The 14,942-nt window shown below is 42.3% G+C and overlaps 1 protein-coding gene across 5 annotated transcripts in view; it reads right to left on the reverse strand.

Annotated features, from left to right (window-relative positions):
• nectin1b (nectin cell adhesion molecule 1b) overlaps positions 1-14,942 on the reverse strand; it is a 236,945-nt gene that overhangs the window by 74,350 nt on the left and 147,653 nt on the right. For all 5 annotated transcript variants that reach the window (XM_039818720.1, XM_039818736.1, XM_039818754.1 and 2 more), the window contains exon 6: positions 2,222-2,369. In XM_039818720.1, the coding sequence (XP_039674654.1) occupies positions 2,222-2,369 (148 nt within the window). The remainder of the gene's footprint in view (positions 1-2,221; positions 2,370-14,942) is intronic.

Raw genomic sequence — 14,942 nt, forward strand, 5'->3', positions numbered from 1 at the left:
GTCGGTGTGCTTCACTTGTCTTGAAAAACATTGCTGAGAGGTAGAAAAACCGTGCTACCTGGCTTCTGCTGCAGGCTACGAGGCCAGGTGCAGTACCGGTCACCAACAACTGTGTACGTATTGCCCCTTTCCCATTTTTTGATCAGAGTACTGTCACTTGGTTGCCTGTTCTGCCATTCTTCCAGCACTTGTCACATGACCAATTCATGTTTCCATGACGGCTATCCAAAATGTTGATACCATGGAACCAGCACTGGAATAGTTTTTTTAAAAAGTGGCAGACTTTTTCCTATATTTCTAAGCAGATTTTCTATGCTGTATTCTGATAATGTGTCCCCCCTCCCCTAGGACCCCCTCTGAGCGCCTGTGAGCGGCATGAGGAGTCGCCGAGGCCAGGAACCTGGCAGAGCGTCTCGCTGCTGCTTGATGTTAGCATCGCTGCTTTGAATATCGAATCAATTAGGAGATTCTGGAGGGGGGGGGACCTCTAAAATAAGCACTGTAATCTCATCATGTGAGTTGATTAAAGGCTCATGTGCACCCTCAGCCAGATTCTGCACACCCCCAACCTCAGATGTGTTGGTAATATTCCCAGGGAGGAAGATAGCCAACCCCTGCACACACAGCAGCACCATTCCCATGGGGATGTGGTTTGCATCTTGTATAGGTAGCATAGCCAAGGGCATCATGGGAACCCTGGCAACCAGGTGGTTTACACAAAGCCAATAAGCAATATTCAACTTGAATGCTTGCTTCCTTCTTTGTTGAAAACAGATTTCTTACACTTCTTCCGAAGCAAATGGCAGAGACTTTCATCACCTTCGGAATAACATGTGAAGATCGTTTAAATTCACAAAGCTCTGTTGCTTGTTGTTTCCCTCAGCTGCATCCTCTGCAACTTCTGTTTTCACCTCTGTGTACGGGCAGCAGCTGGCAATTGTTTAAAATTGCCATGGCCCCTGGTTTGTAGGCAGAACATAATTACCTGGTTGGCTGGAGGAAGGGCGGCAAGAGTAGAGAAAGTGGCAGAGGTACAGGGTCCTTAAATCTATCTTTTAACAGCACTTTGACTGGCTTAAGTGATTCAACGAAAGCAGTCACATTCATTCTAAAACACATTCGGAGTTCAATTTAAATGGCCTACAAATATTGCTTTTGCAAGGTTCAGACTTCTAACTTCTTTTAACTACCACCTCAGCGTCAGATCAATATTAGTATTATGGTTGCAGCATTCTTCCATGCTGAACTGCATGGGGTTTTAAGTTTAGCCCAATCATGCAATCTTTGATCTGCTGTTTCAAATCATATTAATTTGCATAATTCCACAACTTTTCTCCAAATAACATTTCGAGATAGCCCAACCTCTGGGCCTGCTGCATACTCAAAAATCTCCCGGTAAAAAAAAAAAAAATCTCCTTCACTTCCTGATGATGTCGTAAAACATCCAACAGAGGTGAAGCTTTCCCAAGAAGAGACTGCAGTACAAGCTCCTGCAATCAGTCCTGATTAAAAACAATCGTGTTTTAATGGGAAATGGGCTCACTACAGCCCACATTACAATCAGGCAGACTTAATAAGTGCCGCTTCAATGATAATCATTGATTGTATCAGCAATAGTAAACTTTTTTTAAGCCTCGGTGCTATTAGATTATTTTTCATATAGTGACCTATAGGAAAGGAGATTAGGGGCACGCGGTCCAAGTTTGGCCTGTGCTCCCTTTGTTTTTGGCCTGCCATGGCATTTGACATCTTCATGCTTATTCTCCTCTTATTTTGAAAGTGCTGCAACCGTAATGACTACGGAACGTACATTTTATGCAGCTCTAATCTGAGTTTTACGGCAATGTAGGCTAAACCATGGTGCTGGTTAACTTCACTACGCTAATTAAATACTTAAGTTGTATCTATGAAGAATTACAAGAATTGCATTATTCTTCAACATCAACATTTATTTTTGGCCCCTGGCCTTCCATCCAGATACATTTTGGCCCTTCATATGAAAGAATTTGGGCAACTCTGAACTATCGGAATGAATGACAAGGAAGCAGCGACATGTTTGCAGTGGGTTCTCCTGTCTCCGAACACTAACTCTCCCCAAAAAAAGTGTTATTTTTTCCTTTTTCAAAGGGTTTCTCTCCCATGGGCTGACAAGAGTGCACACCTAATCTTACCACCTGTCCAACCCCACTGCAATATTCTCTGGCAGAGGCTCGGTACTCACAGGTCATTATCTGTCTCAGTGCGGGGCTTCTGCTGCCGCCGATGGACCATGAAAACAGTAACAGCCACTCCGGCGATGAGTCCAATGGCAACGACACCTCCGAGGATCCCGATAACGCCTCCCGGGGGACCCTGCGGCTGCGGCTTCGCTGCAGACAAGAGGAGAAATAACAGTGTGAGGATCGGCGCCCTTTGAGTCATTGATGCTGCTGGGTTGAACTTGGGGGATCTAACAGCAGCGAGGACAAAGAAACACCAATGTCACAACTCCACGACACAACATTTTTCATGTCTATGGCAGCAAAAAAAGGATTTCAAAATGAATCACATTTCTGGACATAACTTCAACAGTTGGTCAAAATATATTTCAAAATGAAAGCAGTAATGCATCCAAAAAAAACTAACAATAGATGACTGTAAAAGGAAAAATCTTTACAAGCCATTTTACACAGCGTTTGTCAGGCTTGAGGCTTTCTGTCATAAAACGCTATTTTCAGAGACATATTTCAGGATGAGACCATTGTCCGGCTAAGCCTGGCACGGCGTGGATACCACACAGTCGTGGTCACTCAGCAGCTGCTGCTGCATTCCTAATGTGTACTAGCTGTTCAAAAGGAGCCTAAATTGGCTTGGAATTGACAGCGAACCCAAATGCACTCTTAAGAGCACGACAAAGCTATTATATTTTAAAGTCTTTGCCAGCAGGGGGTAATGAATGCAAAACATATTTCCAGCCTTGCAGAGAGGGAATGTGTGCGGTGGGTTTCCAAAGTACAACAATTTATCTAATTCCGCTGAGAGCAAAACATGGAAAAGTTAGTCTACAACTGTAAGCTCAAAAGACATGACGATCTAACCCAGTAAACATTTCAGATTGTTGATGTTACCCTCCCTGCTCTGTGTTCAATACTCCAGTCACCACTGTGTTGAGACAGCCAAGGCTATTAACTTATAAAAATAAAAAGGCACAGTTATAGCAGTGGAAAGCTACAAATTCAAGAGATTGATGTAACCTATTTTTCTGTAAAAGCTGCACTGGGCTATGATCTGCTAAACTTAATTTTTGCAAATGTCTTTGAGAGACAATCTCTGGAAGTGTATGAGTTTTTGAAGTGACTGTGCCAGAGAAAACATCTGAAGCGAGAGTAAATATTGGAAAATAAATACGTTTTGGATGCCAGTGCATAATTGTTTTAGCTCAATACATTGAAAAAAAATGAGACGTGCTTTGAAATCATTGCTTAAGGGCCTGCTGATTTTACGCTTTCATATGTGATATCAACAATGAATCATGCTGTATGAGATCAGAATACATCCAAAAGGAATTCATTCGTTGTTGCGTAGATAAAAGCTAAATTACTGCAGGTCCCATGTGAACCTCTTCTACTGTATCCCAACGGATGTCAGGTATTACTAAAACAGGACAGTCATCTCTTTTCTTTTCTTAAGCATAATGGAGCTTCTTTTCTGCGGGACAAAACAGACCTGGCATCTGTTTTCTTCGACAAAAGCCATTAAAGCTGTCCTTTTAAGATAGTCCAGGGACCAATCAATGGCTGTGAGCCTGTTGTGTTGGGACACTGCAAATTCTCCCCCATCTTCCACTGATAAAAGGGGAAAGCCTATCTCCTGCCCTCATGATGTCTCCATTATTATCTGGCGGTCCCTGCCGGTAGTGACAGGACAAGGCCTGGCTCCCAGGGGGCCTCTTCTCAACAGCCCCTGCCTGCTTGCTTGATTCACTGCCCATAATGATGGATACACAGAGGACTACTTCACATACAGCCACACACAATAGCAGGAACGTTGCTCCACCTTGTACCCAACACCTGCTGCCTCAAAGTCAGCGTTTAGATATCGTGTCCATTAGGTTGTTGTGTCACTCTGCAGTTGTTGCCGCTGCTTTCCTTTTTTCTTCTGGTACTTTAAAGTCACATCATGTCAAATCTACACACCAAAAGGAAGTATGTTTTTTTTATTGTAACCACACTTCTTTCTTAAAAAAAAAAGAAAAAAAAAGGACCGTGCAGCGGCTTTGAAGAGCGGGCGTGAATGTGATCTTGCTGTAGCATGGCAACAGATAAGCTATAACTCCTACTGTTGTCTCATTGCGCTGCATAGTGAAAGCCAGTGGGCTGAATTTCATGGCCCTAATGCAAATGCCAGACACAATAGTCTGTTGTATAACACGAACACACAGAGGAGTGGACTGATCAGAATGCAATTTCCCTGTTGTGGAGCCTTAGGCACTCTGCACACAGGATTTAGACTGTCACCTCCATACACATAAAGGTAGGGTGAGCCATCTGGCGAGCAGTCTGAGCGCTTTTTATATAGCTGGAGAATTTGCAAAAATGAAAGCTTTCGTTTTTTCAGTACGCAAGTTTTGCATCAAAGAATCTTAATCATCACCAATCTTCACATGTATGTATGCATTGTTTTGGCAAAGTGATTTGACAAAATGTTAGCGTCTCTCAGCGTCAGATAGCCACGCAGAGAACTCCCTTTAGCGTCTGTATGGAACGCACCGGGCATACCGTAGGGTGGCTTGTGGCTCGGAGGTAAAGTGGTCGCCCCTCAACCACAAGATTGGCGGTTCATATGCAGTAATTAAATTTCACTACATTGTACTGTGTGTATGTGACGAATTAAGAGTAAAGTTCCGTCCGTTTTGTAGCTTGATCGCAGCGCTGTAAGATGACGTAGTATTTACGACAACAGTAGTAGTATAAAAGACCATAGATTTTCGTAAAGAGGCAGGTTGGGGTGGTGAATGGGCCAAACACAGGAGCGGTTCATGTCCCGTACACTGAAATGTAAATTTCTTAACCAAAATTTTTTCCCAAACCCAACTGTAGTGCTCCTGTGCTGCATGTCCATTAAATGTACACTTTTTTTGAATGACCACAAATCGGTCCAGATCCAGAGCACCAAAAAGTGATACCAAGAGTCCCGACCAATCGCAAATGAGTTAAAAGCCGCACTCCGTCTGACTGAGACGCTGGAGGAGACTTTTTGCTTCAGTAACAAACGCCAAAGGCACCCGAGCAAGCATCGCTTTCTGACGCGCTGGGAGTGAGAATGTGTTGAGTGTGGACGGTGAAGCAAAATGCACCGTTACTGCAACCCTGTGCACGATGATGCCGCGCTGGGATCCTTTTATCACCAAAGGAAGAGCAACCCTCCACAGAAGCCAAGCCCTTCTACACTCTGCCTATGTGCAGCCAACAGCGCACCTTCAAATTGAGTACTAGTAAGATAGTACATCTGTAGCAGATAACTGGTGCCTGATGATTCAATTACTGCAGGCAATGTATTTTTAAGGACGAGTCGAGAAATTGCAAAAACCCTCAGACTACAAAGGTCACTTCTATTAAATAAAAGTTCCAGTTTTTTAACATCACGATAACCGACCGTACATGGATTTTTGGCATACATAAATCCAGCGTTTAACAGATTTCTTTTATTCTTGTTTTTATTTTTAAAGCAGCGGAGTGAACCCAAGTTCCTGCCGAATCCACCCAAGAATGGGAGCTTTTGAATAATGGGAAAACAAGCATGGAAATTCAGCTGTCCAGATGTCACAGGAGTTAAGAAAATGAAGCAATCTGGCGAGCATGACATTCAAATGTGTCAAATGAGTCACTGATAAATATTTATGCCTAACCTTGGATTGTGCTCAGCCTCTGTGCTGCAGTTGTAATCTTTAGCAGAGACTCAAATTACCATTGTGTTAGTATTCCCTGATGCACGTGACTTAGTCCTGTGAAAGTAATGCTTTGGAAATTCCCCCACGCTGCAAACAGGCCGTACTACATGAAGAGGGCTTTGTCCTTGTTGTAGAACAAACAGTCGATTGCCAACAGTAATAGGCATGGGGACTGAGTTACTGTATGCAGCATGTCTCTGCTTCCTGCTTGCACAACCACCAACAGTGCCAGGACCAACACCAGCAGCATTTTTATCTACACCTCCAGCGCTGTCAAACAGAAGAAAGAAATGAGCACCGCGCTGTTAGCAAGAAGCTGTTTGGAAACAGCTCTATTGTAGTCCAGCCTTTACTTCCGTGATGAACGTGCGTCACTTTGTAAAACACGTTATAATGCTCGCCTAGCTGCTAGCGTAGCACGCCCTCATACTCTACGCTTCTGACTGGCTAGTAGTCCTTACTTAGCTACTGCACATGTGCAACTCCTAACAAAGATGGAACTGAAGTGCGATGCCTCACTCTGTAGCTAAAACAGAGAGCTCAACACACAAGAGGATGTGCAGTACAACAAAAATATGGTGTTTTTTGAAAATTAAACCATGTAAACCTATTCTGATATAACCTCTGATATAACCTCTAAATACAATTATGAACCTGAAAATGACCATAATATGAGCACTGTAATGTTACAAGAGACTTTTCCAGTGCTATTTTTAGTTGGAAAAATGGTAGAGCAACAGTTACTTTGCACACAAGCAAATCAAGAACAAAAACCACAAGATTACAATTTGACATATGCTGTGTCATAAATGTATAAATATGTGGCAAGGGTCACCAATAAGAGGGAGAATTTGAATGAAAGAACCGGCAACGCCACCTAGGGAATTGCACCCTAGGAAATACTATGTGAACATTGATGAATTGAAGAAACTGGAGAGAAAGGCACACAGATCCGTTACTGATGAGGCAGAGGCTCGTTTCAAAGTAAGGGTTAATAAACAAAGTTCCTAAATTGGTGGGATAAAATTATTCTTTTACACAGTCTTAAAAACTAAACCCAAAATAACCTATAACCAAACCAAGCAGATACCACTGAGGAGTGTTGCAGTGTGCCACCGCTACTCACCTAAGTGCAACACAGCAAATCAGAGCAATCCTCACAGCAAACTAAAGTCTATATCGTATCCCTGTGCAATTACCCACATGCTAAAACAGTGAAGGAACCTCACCACGGGCGCCTAGCCTCCAAACAAGATTCCATTCAATTCAATTTTATTTATAGTATCAAATCATAACAGAGTTATCTCGAGACACTTTACAGATAGAGTAGGTCTAGACCACACTCTATAAATTCCAAAACCCCAACAATTACAGTAATTCCCTCAAGAGCAAGCATTAGCAGTGGCTATTGCGACAGTGGCAAGGAAAAACTCCCTTTTAGGAAGAAACCTCGGCAGACCCAGACTCTTGCTAGGCGGTGTCTGACGGGGCCGGTTGGGGGTGTGATGAACAGTGGCAAATAATAGTCACATTAAAGATAATGGAACAGTGACTTCAAAGGTCATTGTGGAAGTTCATGTCATAGCAGGGCACATTGTGTCATACTGAGTAGTGCAGTCTCCTATACCGGATCCTGACTACTCTGTGCATACGAACATCACAGCAGGGCGTTGCGGGATGTAACGTGGCGCTGCAGAGCATGGGTGGATGCGGCGGACGCAGCAGAACGCGGCCGGGCGTTGCAGGGAATCGCAGAGCATAGCTCTGCGAAGAAGAAACATAAGGACTCCGTGGAGTAAACTCCCCAGAGCTAGGTTAGTAAAAACCATTTCTGGGACAGGATGCATACAAAAGGAAACAAGTGAAAACAGAGATGAGAGCGCAGCTCAGTGTGTCATAGGAAGGAAGGAACTTCCCCAGCAGTCTAGAATTATAATAGCATAACTAAGAGAGGAAGGTTAAAGAGAGGTGCCTGGTCGGGCTAGAACTCTCCCCAACCGGATCGGGCTGTACTGGCCTGCCTCCCTCTACTCTCACTATATTATTGATTATATGATAAATAAAACTGATGACTATGAAGAGGAGCAGATGGGCCGGTTAGGTGGACGCTGCAACTCCTCACTCCTTAACTATAAGCTTTATCAAAGAAGAGGGTTTTCAGTTTACTCTTAAATGTGGTGACGGTGTCTGCCCCTCGAACCCAAAGTGGGAGCTGGTTCCACAGGAGCGGAGCCTGATAGTTGAAGGCTCTGGCCCCCAGTCTACTTTTAGAGACTCTAGGAACCACAAGTAGCTCTGCATTCTGGGAGCGCAGTGCTCTACTAGGACAATAAAGGTACTAAGAGCTCTTCTGCAGCCATCTTTGATGCAAGCCTGTTAATTACTCCTAAACCTAAATTACATTATAACTCATTTGAAAGTCTTGTTCTTAATCTTCAACATCCAAAATGGAAAACATTACAGCCAATTATATTCGTTGTTATTTACAGGGCTCCAGGTCCGTATTCTGAATTTTTATCTGAATTCTCAGAAATTATCAAGTTTAGTCCTTAAATCAGACCAAGTACTTCTTGTAGGTGATTTTAATATCCATGTGGACATTGACAATGACAGCCTTAGTACTGCTTTCAACTCATTACTGGATTCAATCGGTTTCAGTCAGAGTGTGCACAAGGCGACGCACTGTTTTAACCACACCCTCGACCTTGTGCTGGCATATGGTATTGAAATTGAGGATTTAATAATATTTTCGCAGAATTCGGTATTATCAGATCATTCTTTAATCACTTTCGAATTCTTACTACCTGATTATATTAAATTAGATAAAATTTCCTACACCAGATGCTTATCTGACAGTGCTATAGCTAAATTTAAAGAAGATATTCCAACAGCATTCGACTCTATGTCATGCCTTAACATAACAGAGGACCTGTATGTTAACCTCAGTCCCTCTCAAATTGATGCATTTGTAGACGGTGTTACGACATGCCTACGGACGACCTTAGACTCCGGTCGCTCCCCTGAAAAAGAAGATGATGAAGCAAAGGGAAACTAGCACCTTGGTATAACTCCCAAACTTCCAAGAATTAAAACAAATTCGCGAAACCTCGAGATGTAAGTGGCGTTCTCCACAAGGTGGAAGAATCTCGTTTGGATTGGCAAGAAAGTCTCAAAACCTATAGGAACGCGCCCTAAGACGGGCCAGATCAGACTATTACTCATCACTAATAGAAGAAAACAAGAACAACCCAAGGTTTCTTTTCAGCACTGTAGCCAGGCTGACAGACAGTCACAGCTCTACTGAGCCATCTATTCCTCTAGCTCTGAGTAGTGATGACTTCATGAGCTTCTTCAATGATAAAATTACAACAATTAGAGATAAAATTCATCACCTTTCACACTCAACTTCTAACGGTTCACCTTTACGCAGCAGTCGTTAGAAATAAAGACTAGTCTCGACATATACTTAGACTGCTTTTATCCTATAGACCTTCAACAATTAATGTTAAAGATATCCTCAGCTAAGCCATCTACCTGTCTCTTGGACCCCATCCCAACGAGACTACTCAAAGAAGCATTACCTGTGGTTAACACTTCATTACTAGATATGATCAATATGTCTTTATTAACAGGTTATGTACCACAGTCATTTAAAGTAGCTGTGATAAAACCTCTTCTGGAAAAAACCCACCCCTGGATCCTGAGGTCTTAGCAAACTATAGACCTATATCTAACCTTCCCTTTCTATCCAAGATCCTTGAGAACGTGGTTGCTAATCAGTTATGTGATTTTCTACATCGCAATAGTTTATTTGATGACTTTCAATCAGGATTTAGAAAGAATCATAGCACAGAGACGCGCACGGGTGAAAATTACTAACGACCTTTTAACTGCGCAGACTAAGGTCTTGTCTCCATTCTTGTTTTACTAGATCTTAGTGCTGCATTTGACACTATTGACCATTCAATCCTGTTACAGAGATTGGAACACTTGGTTGGCATTAAAGGAATTGCTCTGAGTTGGTTTAGGTCCTATTTCTCTGATCGATCTCAATTTGTGTATGTTAATGATAAATCCTCCAAGTACGCTAAAGTTAGCCATGGGGTTCCTCAAGGCTCAGTGCTTGGACCAATTCTATTCTCCTTATATATGCTTCCTCTAGGCAATATTATTAGAAAACACTCAATTAACTTTCACTGTTATGCGGATGACACTCAATTATACTTGTCAATCAAACCAGACGAAACCAGTCAGCTAGCTAAATTTCAAGCGTGCATTAAGGATATAAAATCCTGGATGACCTATAATTTTCTGATGTTAAACCCTAACAAAACTGAAGTTATTGTGCTGGGCCCTAAACACCTCCGAACTTCATTATCTAGAGATATAGCTACTCTGGATGGTGTTGCCCTGGCCTCCAGCACCACTGTTAGAAATTTAGGAGTTATCTTTGATCAGGATATATCCTTTAATGCCAATCTAAAAACAAACCTCAAGAACAGCCTTTTTTCATCTTCGTAACATTGCCAAAATTAGGAATATCCTGTCTCAAAACGACGGCTGAAAAACTAGTCCATGCATTTGTTACTTCCAGGCTGGACTATTGTAATTCCCTACTGTCAGGTTGCTCAAATAAGTCTCTTAAGACTCTCCAGCTGATCCAGAATGCTGCAGCGTGTTCTCACAAGAACTAAGAAAAGAGATCATATTTCTCCTGTATTAGCTTCTCTGCATTGGCTTCCTGTTGAATCCAGGATTGAGTTTAAAGTCCTTCTCTTGACCTACAAAGCTCTAAATGGTCTAGCACCATCATATCTAGAAGAGCTCCTAATACCCTATTGTCCCACTAGAGCACTGCGCTCCCCAGAATGCAGAGTTACTGGTGGTACCTAGAGTCTCTAAAAGTAGAATGGGAGCTAGAGCCTTCAGTTATCAGGCTCCTCTCCTATGGAACCAGCTCCGATCTGGGTTCGGGGGCAGAAACTGTCACCTCATTCAAGAATGAACTTAAAACTCTCCTATTTGATAAAGCTTATAGTTGGGAGTGAGGGAGTTGCAGTGTTCACCTAACTGGCCCAACTGCTTCTCTTCATAATTGTTAGATTAATAATACATAACAAAGTAGAGGGAGGCAGGCCAACCAAGCCAGATCCGGCAGGGGGAGAGTTCTAAGCCCGAAAAAGCTACCTCTCCTTATGACCTGTCTCTCTTAGTTACCTGTTATAGTTACGCTGTTATAGTTCTAGACTGCCGGGGGACTTCCTTCCTTTGACACACTGAGCTGCTCTCTCCTCTCCCTTTCTATTACTGTTACTATTACTATTACTATTTGTGTGCAGCCCGTCCCAGAAATGCTTGTTACTAATCCTAGCTTCTGGGGAGTTTACTCCCCGGAGTCCTTATGCTTTTTCCCCCCAGCGTATTTCCTTGGAGACCGTTGGCACCAAGATCCTGGTTGCAGCTGTCGCCGTGGTCCTGCTGCACTCCCTGCTGAGCTCAGCGATGCCCTGCAATGTCATGCTGCGTCCTGCTGAACCCTGCAGCTTCCCGCTACATCCAGTCACTGTTCCATTATTAATGTGACTACTATCGCCACTGTTCATCACACCCCCAACCGGCTCGTCAGACACCGCCTACCAAGAGCCTGGGTCTGTCCGAGGTTTCTTCCCAAGAGGGAGTTTTTCCTGGCCACTGTCGCACTGCTTGCTCTTGAGGGAATTACTGGAATTGTTGGAATTGTTGGGGCTTTGTAAATTATAGAGTGTGGTCTAGACCTACTCTATCTGTAAAGTGTCTCGAGATAACTTATGTTATGATTTGATACTATAAATAAAATTGAAATTGAATTGAATTGAATTGAATTCTAGGTATGATGGTGCTTGACCATTTAGAGCTTTGTAGGTCAAGAGGAGGATTTTAAATTCGATCCTAGATTTCACAGGAAGCCAACGCAGAGAAGCTAATAGAGGAGAAATATGATCTCTTCTCTTAGTTCTCGTCAGAACACGCGCTGCAGCATTCTGGATCAGCTGGAGAGTCTTAAGAGACTTATTTGAGCAACCTAAATGGCAACCTGCTCTGAGAGAAGTAAACTAAAGTCACACAAATATATATGGTAAACTAGTGAGTTAAATAAAGAAAACTCACAAAAAGCCAACAATAAAGGGGCAGTACAATTAATGAAAGTCAAACCTAAACTAAATTAACACAAGCTAAAAACAAAAAAAAATGAGATAACCAAAAGGGCAAAACTAGATAAGGGCAAAACAGAACTAAACCAAACGTTGAAATTAAGAAATAGGCAAAACTAGACCAAACAAATAGACAATCATGGCAAAACAGCAGTAATATAAGGGCAAGAGGAACTTGGAAAGGAGGGGATAATACAATTAATCAGGTTCAACATCTATATTAAAATTCCATTGACTTACTCACCACCACTGAGATGGGACATTAAAAGGGAAGAAAATCAACTCCCAGGGCAGGGGGGAAAATGAGAGTCTCCTAGTAGCGCTTTAAACAAAAAAGGTGATTAACTACCAACTGTTTGACTTGGAAATACATGAAATGTGTCTTTCACATACCTGAGGGCAACAACCACTAGCCTACAGCCACAGCAGTGACAGATCAGGAAGCAGATACAGGACAAAGGAGCACAGGTGACTTATGTAGCCTAGCCCTGATTAGGGGGTTGGCCATGGGAGGGGTCAGGTCCACTACACATTTACCTGCACTAAGGGAAGTCTTCCCCACTACAAATAAATAAATACAATTTAAACAATGTATAAATACTGCATTACAGGTGAGGCCAGAATTTAAATAATAACTTACGTAAAACACACGTAAGCTATTATCGGTCTATTTGACCTTCTGCATGACTCTTTTGCAAATATGAGCTACTGTATGAGAGCTGTGATGAGGATTGTGTAAAGCCGGCCTGTTGGCTGGTATTTGAAATGCGTGCGGTCGGCTGCAGAGATTTAATGGTTGTGTTGTTTCGGTAAAAAAACAAAAACAAAACTTTGTAGAAAAACAGATTAAGTCCTGACAGAAAATGACCAGTACCTTTTACGTTAAGTTTACGGACACTTCTGTTAAAGCTATAGTGGGTAGTTTCTGTCGCCCCCATGATACAAGCCTTCCGTGACCGCCCCACACCGCTCCTCCACGCAGTTGCTAGCAGCCAAGGAGGACATGGTGCACAGTGCACTCTCTTGCTCGCTCGGTGAGTAGTAGACTATTCACGCGTGCATGTGGGAACCTACCGGCAGGTGGGCGGGCAGTCCTTGTGCGTACTACGAAAAAGAATCCTGCCAGCGCCCCTGATATCAGCAATTGACATTACATTGTAGATTAATTGATAAATAACAGCAGCAACCGAGGATTTTATTTCATGCATTTAAGCTGTGGCAGGCAATACAATTTTTGTATTAGGAAGCAAAGCATTCAAGTAAGCGCCATAGGGCATAATTATCATATCATGTTAATCATTTCCATAGTAACCTTTCAGAATATTCAAATTTGAGTGGTCTGAGACAAAACTAGCTTCTCAATCTCCTCTTGGCTCTGTTTTCAGGCTTTAGAAAATCTAGCCTGTGATGGGAGACTTTGGCCAATCACAGGTCACTTCAGAGAGAGAGCATTCCTATTGGCTGTTCTGCGCTTGCAGACAGAGGGAGTGCTGTCTCATTCTACTTGAAATTCTGGCATTGTTTTGCTTTCTACCTACTGCAGCTTTAATCCAGCATTGTAATTTACTCAGTACTACTAAAACCACACTTTTTATGTTGTCAGCAGGTGAGGCTTTGCCATTGCCTCTAAAAACAATAAACCACAACTTTTAATGAAATACCAGATCTATACTGTACGTCATTTTACATATAGCATAACTAAAAGGAACACACCGACTTACTGGGACTTTGTCTTACTCACCGTATCCCCCAGAGTTAGATAAGTCCTACATACACTTCTCATTTTCCTATTTACATGTTGTGATTTGTATAGTCACAGCATGTACAAATAACAAGGTCACATGAGACACAGCCATCTTCTAACCGTATACAAACTGGGAACTATATTCTGCTACTTCTGCTACTTGGGTGGAGTGACTTGCTCGCAGCACCTGAGAAGCCCCTTGGTGAGGAGCAGAGAATTCGCCTGGAGTTCGTTCAGAGTTTGAGTTATAATCACTCCGCCCAAGTAGCAGTGCTTTGCCTTCTGAGAATAGTTCCCAGTATGTAAGTATGTATGGTTACTTCATAGTTACATGCACGGAGATGAGAAGGGTATGTATGGACGTATATAACTCTGGGGGATACGGTGAATAAGCTCCCAATAAGTGTGCCTGTTCCTTTAATGTTAGGAGAGAGAGAATATGCTCTTTTCCAGGAAAGAGTTCCTGTTCCATAAGAAATTATGCTTTTTTCTGTTCACGAAAGCAGCACCTGCAGTTTGTTTCCAATATGTGATGTACAGTGCTGTATTGTTAATGTCTAAGAGGCAGTGTACTGAATTTAAGCAGAATGTAGCTGTGCTTTTACTTTGCTGTAGTATTTCAGTGTACTGCTAGGCTAATCACTGTGACTTCTGCAACACTACATTTTAAAACAGAATAATGAAAAAACTTTTTTTTTTAGCAGGCCTACATTGTGCTGTTAAAAGCCTACCTGTGTGTTTTACAAAAGTAAACATTTAGATGCTGGCCTCAGCTGTAATAGAGTATGTATACATTGTGCTATTGCTTCTGAAAGCTACATGTATTGCCTTTGACCACTAGTGGGCACAGAAACATAAAAACTACCTGAAGACAATAAGCCCTGAAATTCCTTAGAAAGAACTTCTTCCACCACTGATAAGAAGGCAAAACAAAGAGTAGTAAAAAGCCACAAAGAGCATTGTCTAACATTTAAAGCGAAACATGACCTCTTTTTACAAAGATGTCACATGGGAACAAAATCAAAGAAAGAAAGAACAGAATATCTGTAAAGTATAAAACCCTTTGAACCACTCTGAT

Source organism: Perca fluviatilis, chromosome 2 (genome assembly GCF_010015445.1).
Source record: "Perca fluviatilis chromosome 2, GENO_Pfluv_1.0, whole genome shotgun sequence".
NCBI lineage: Eukaryota > Metazoa > Chordata > Actinopteri > Perciformes > Percidae > Perca > Perca fluviatilis.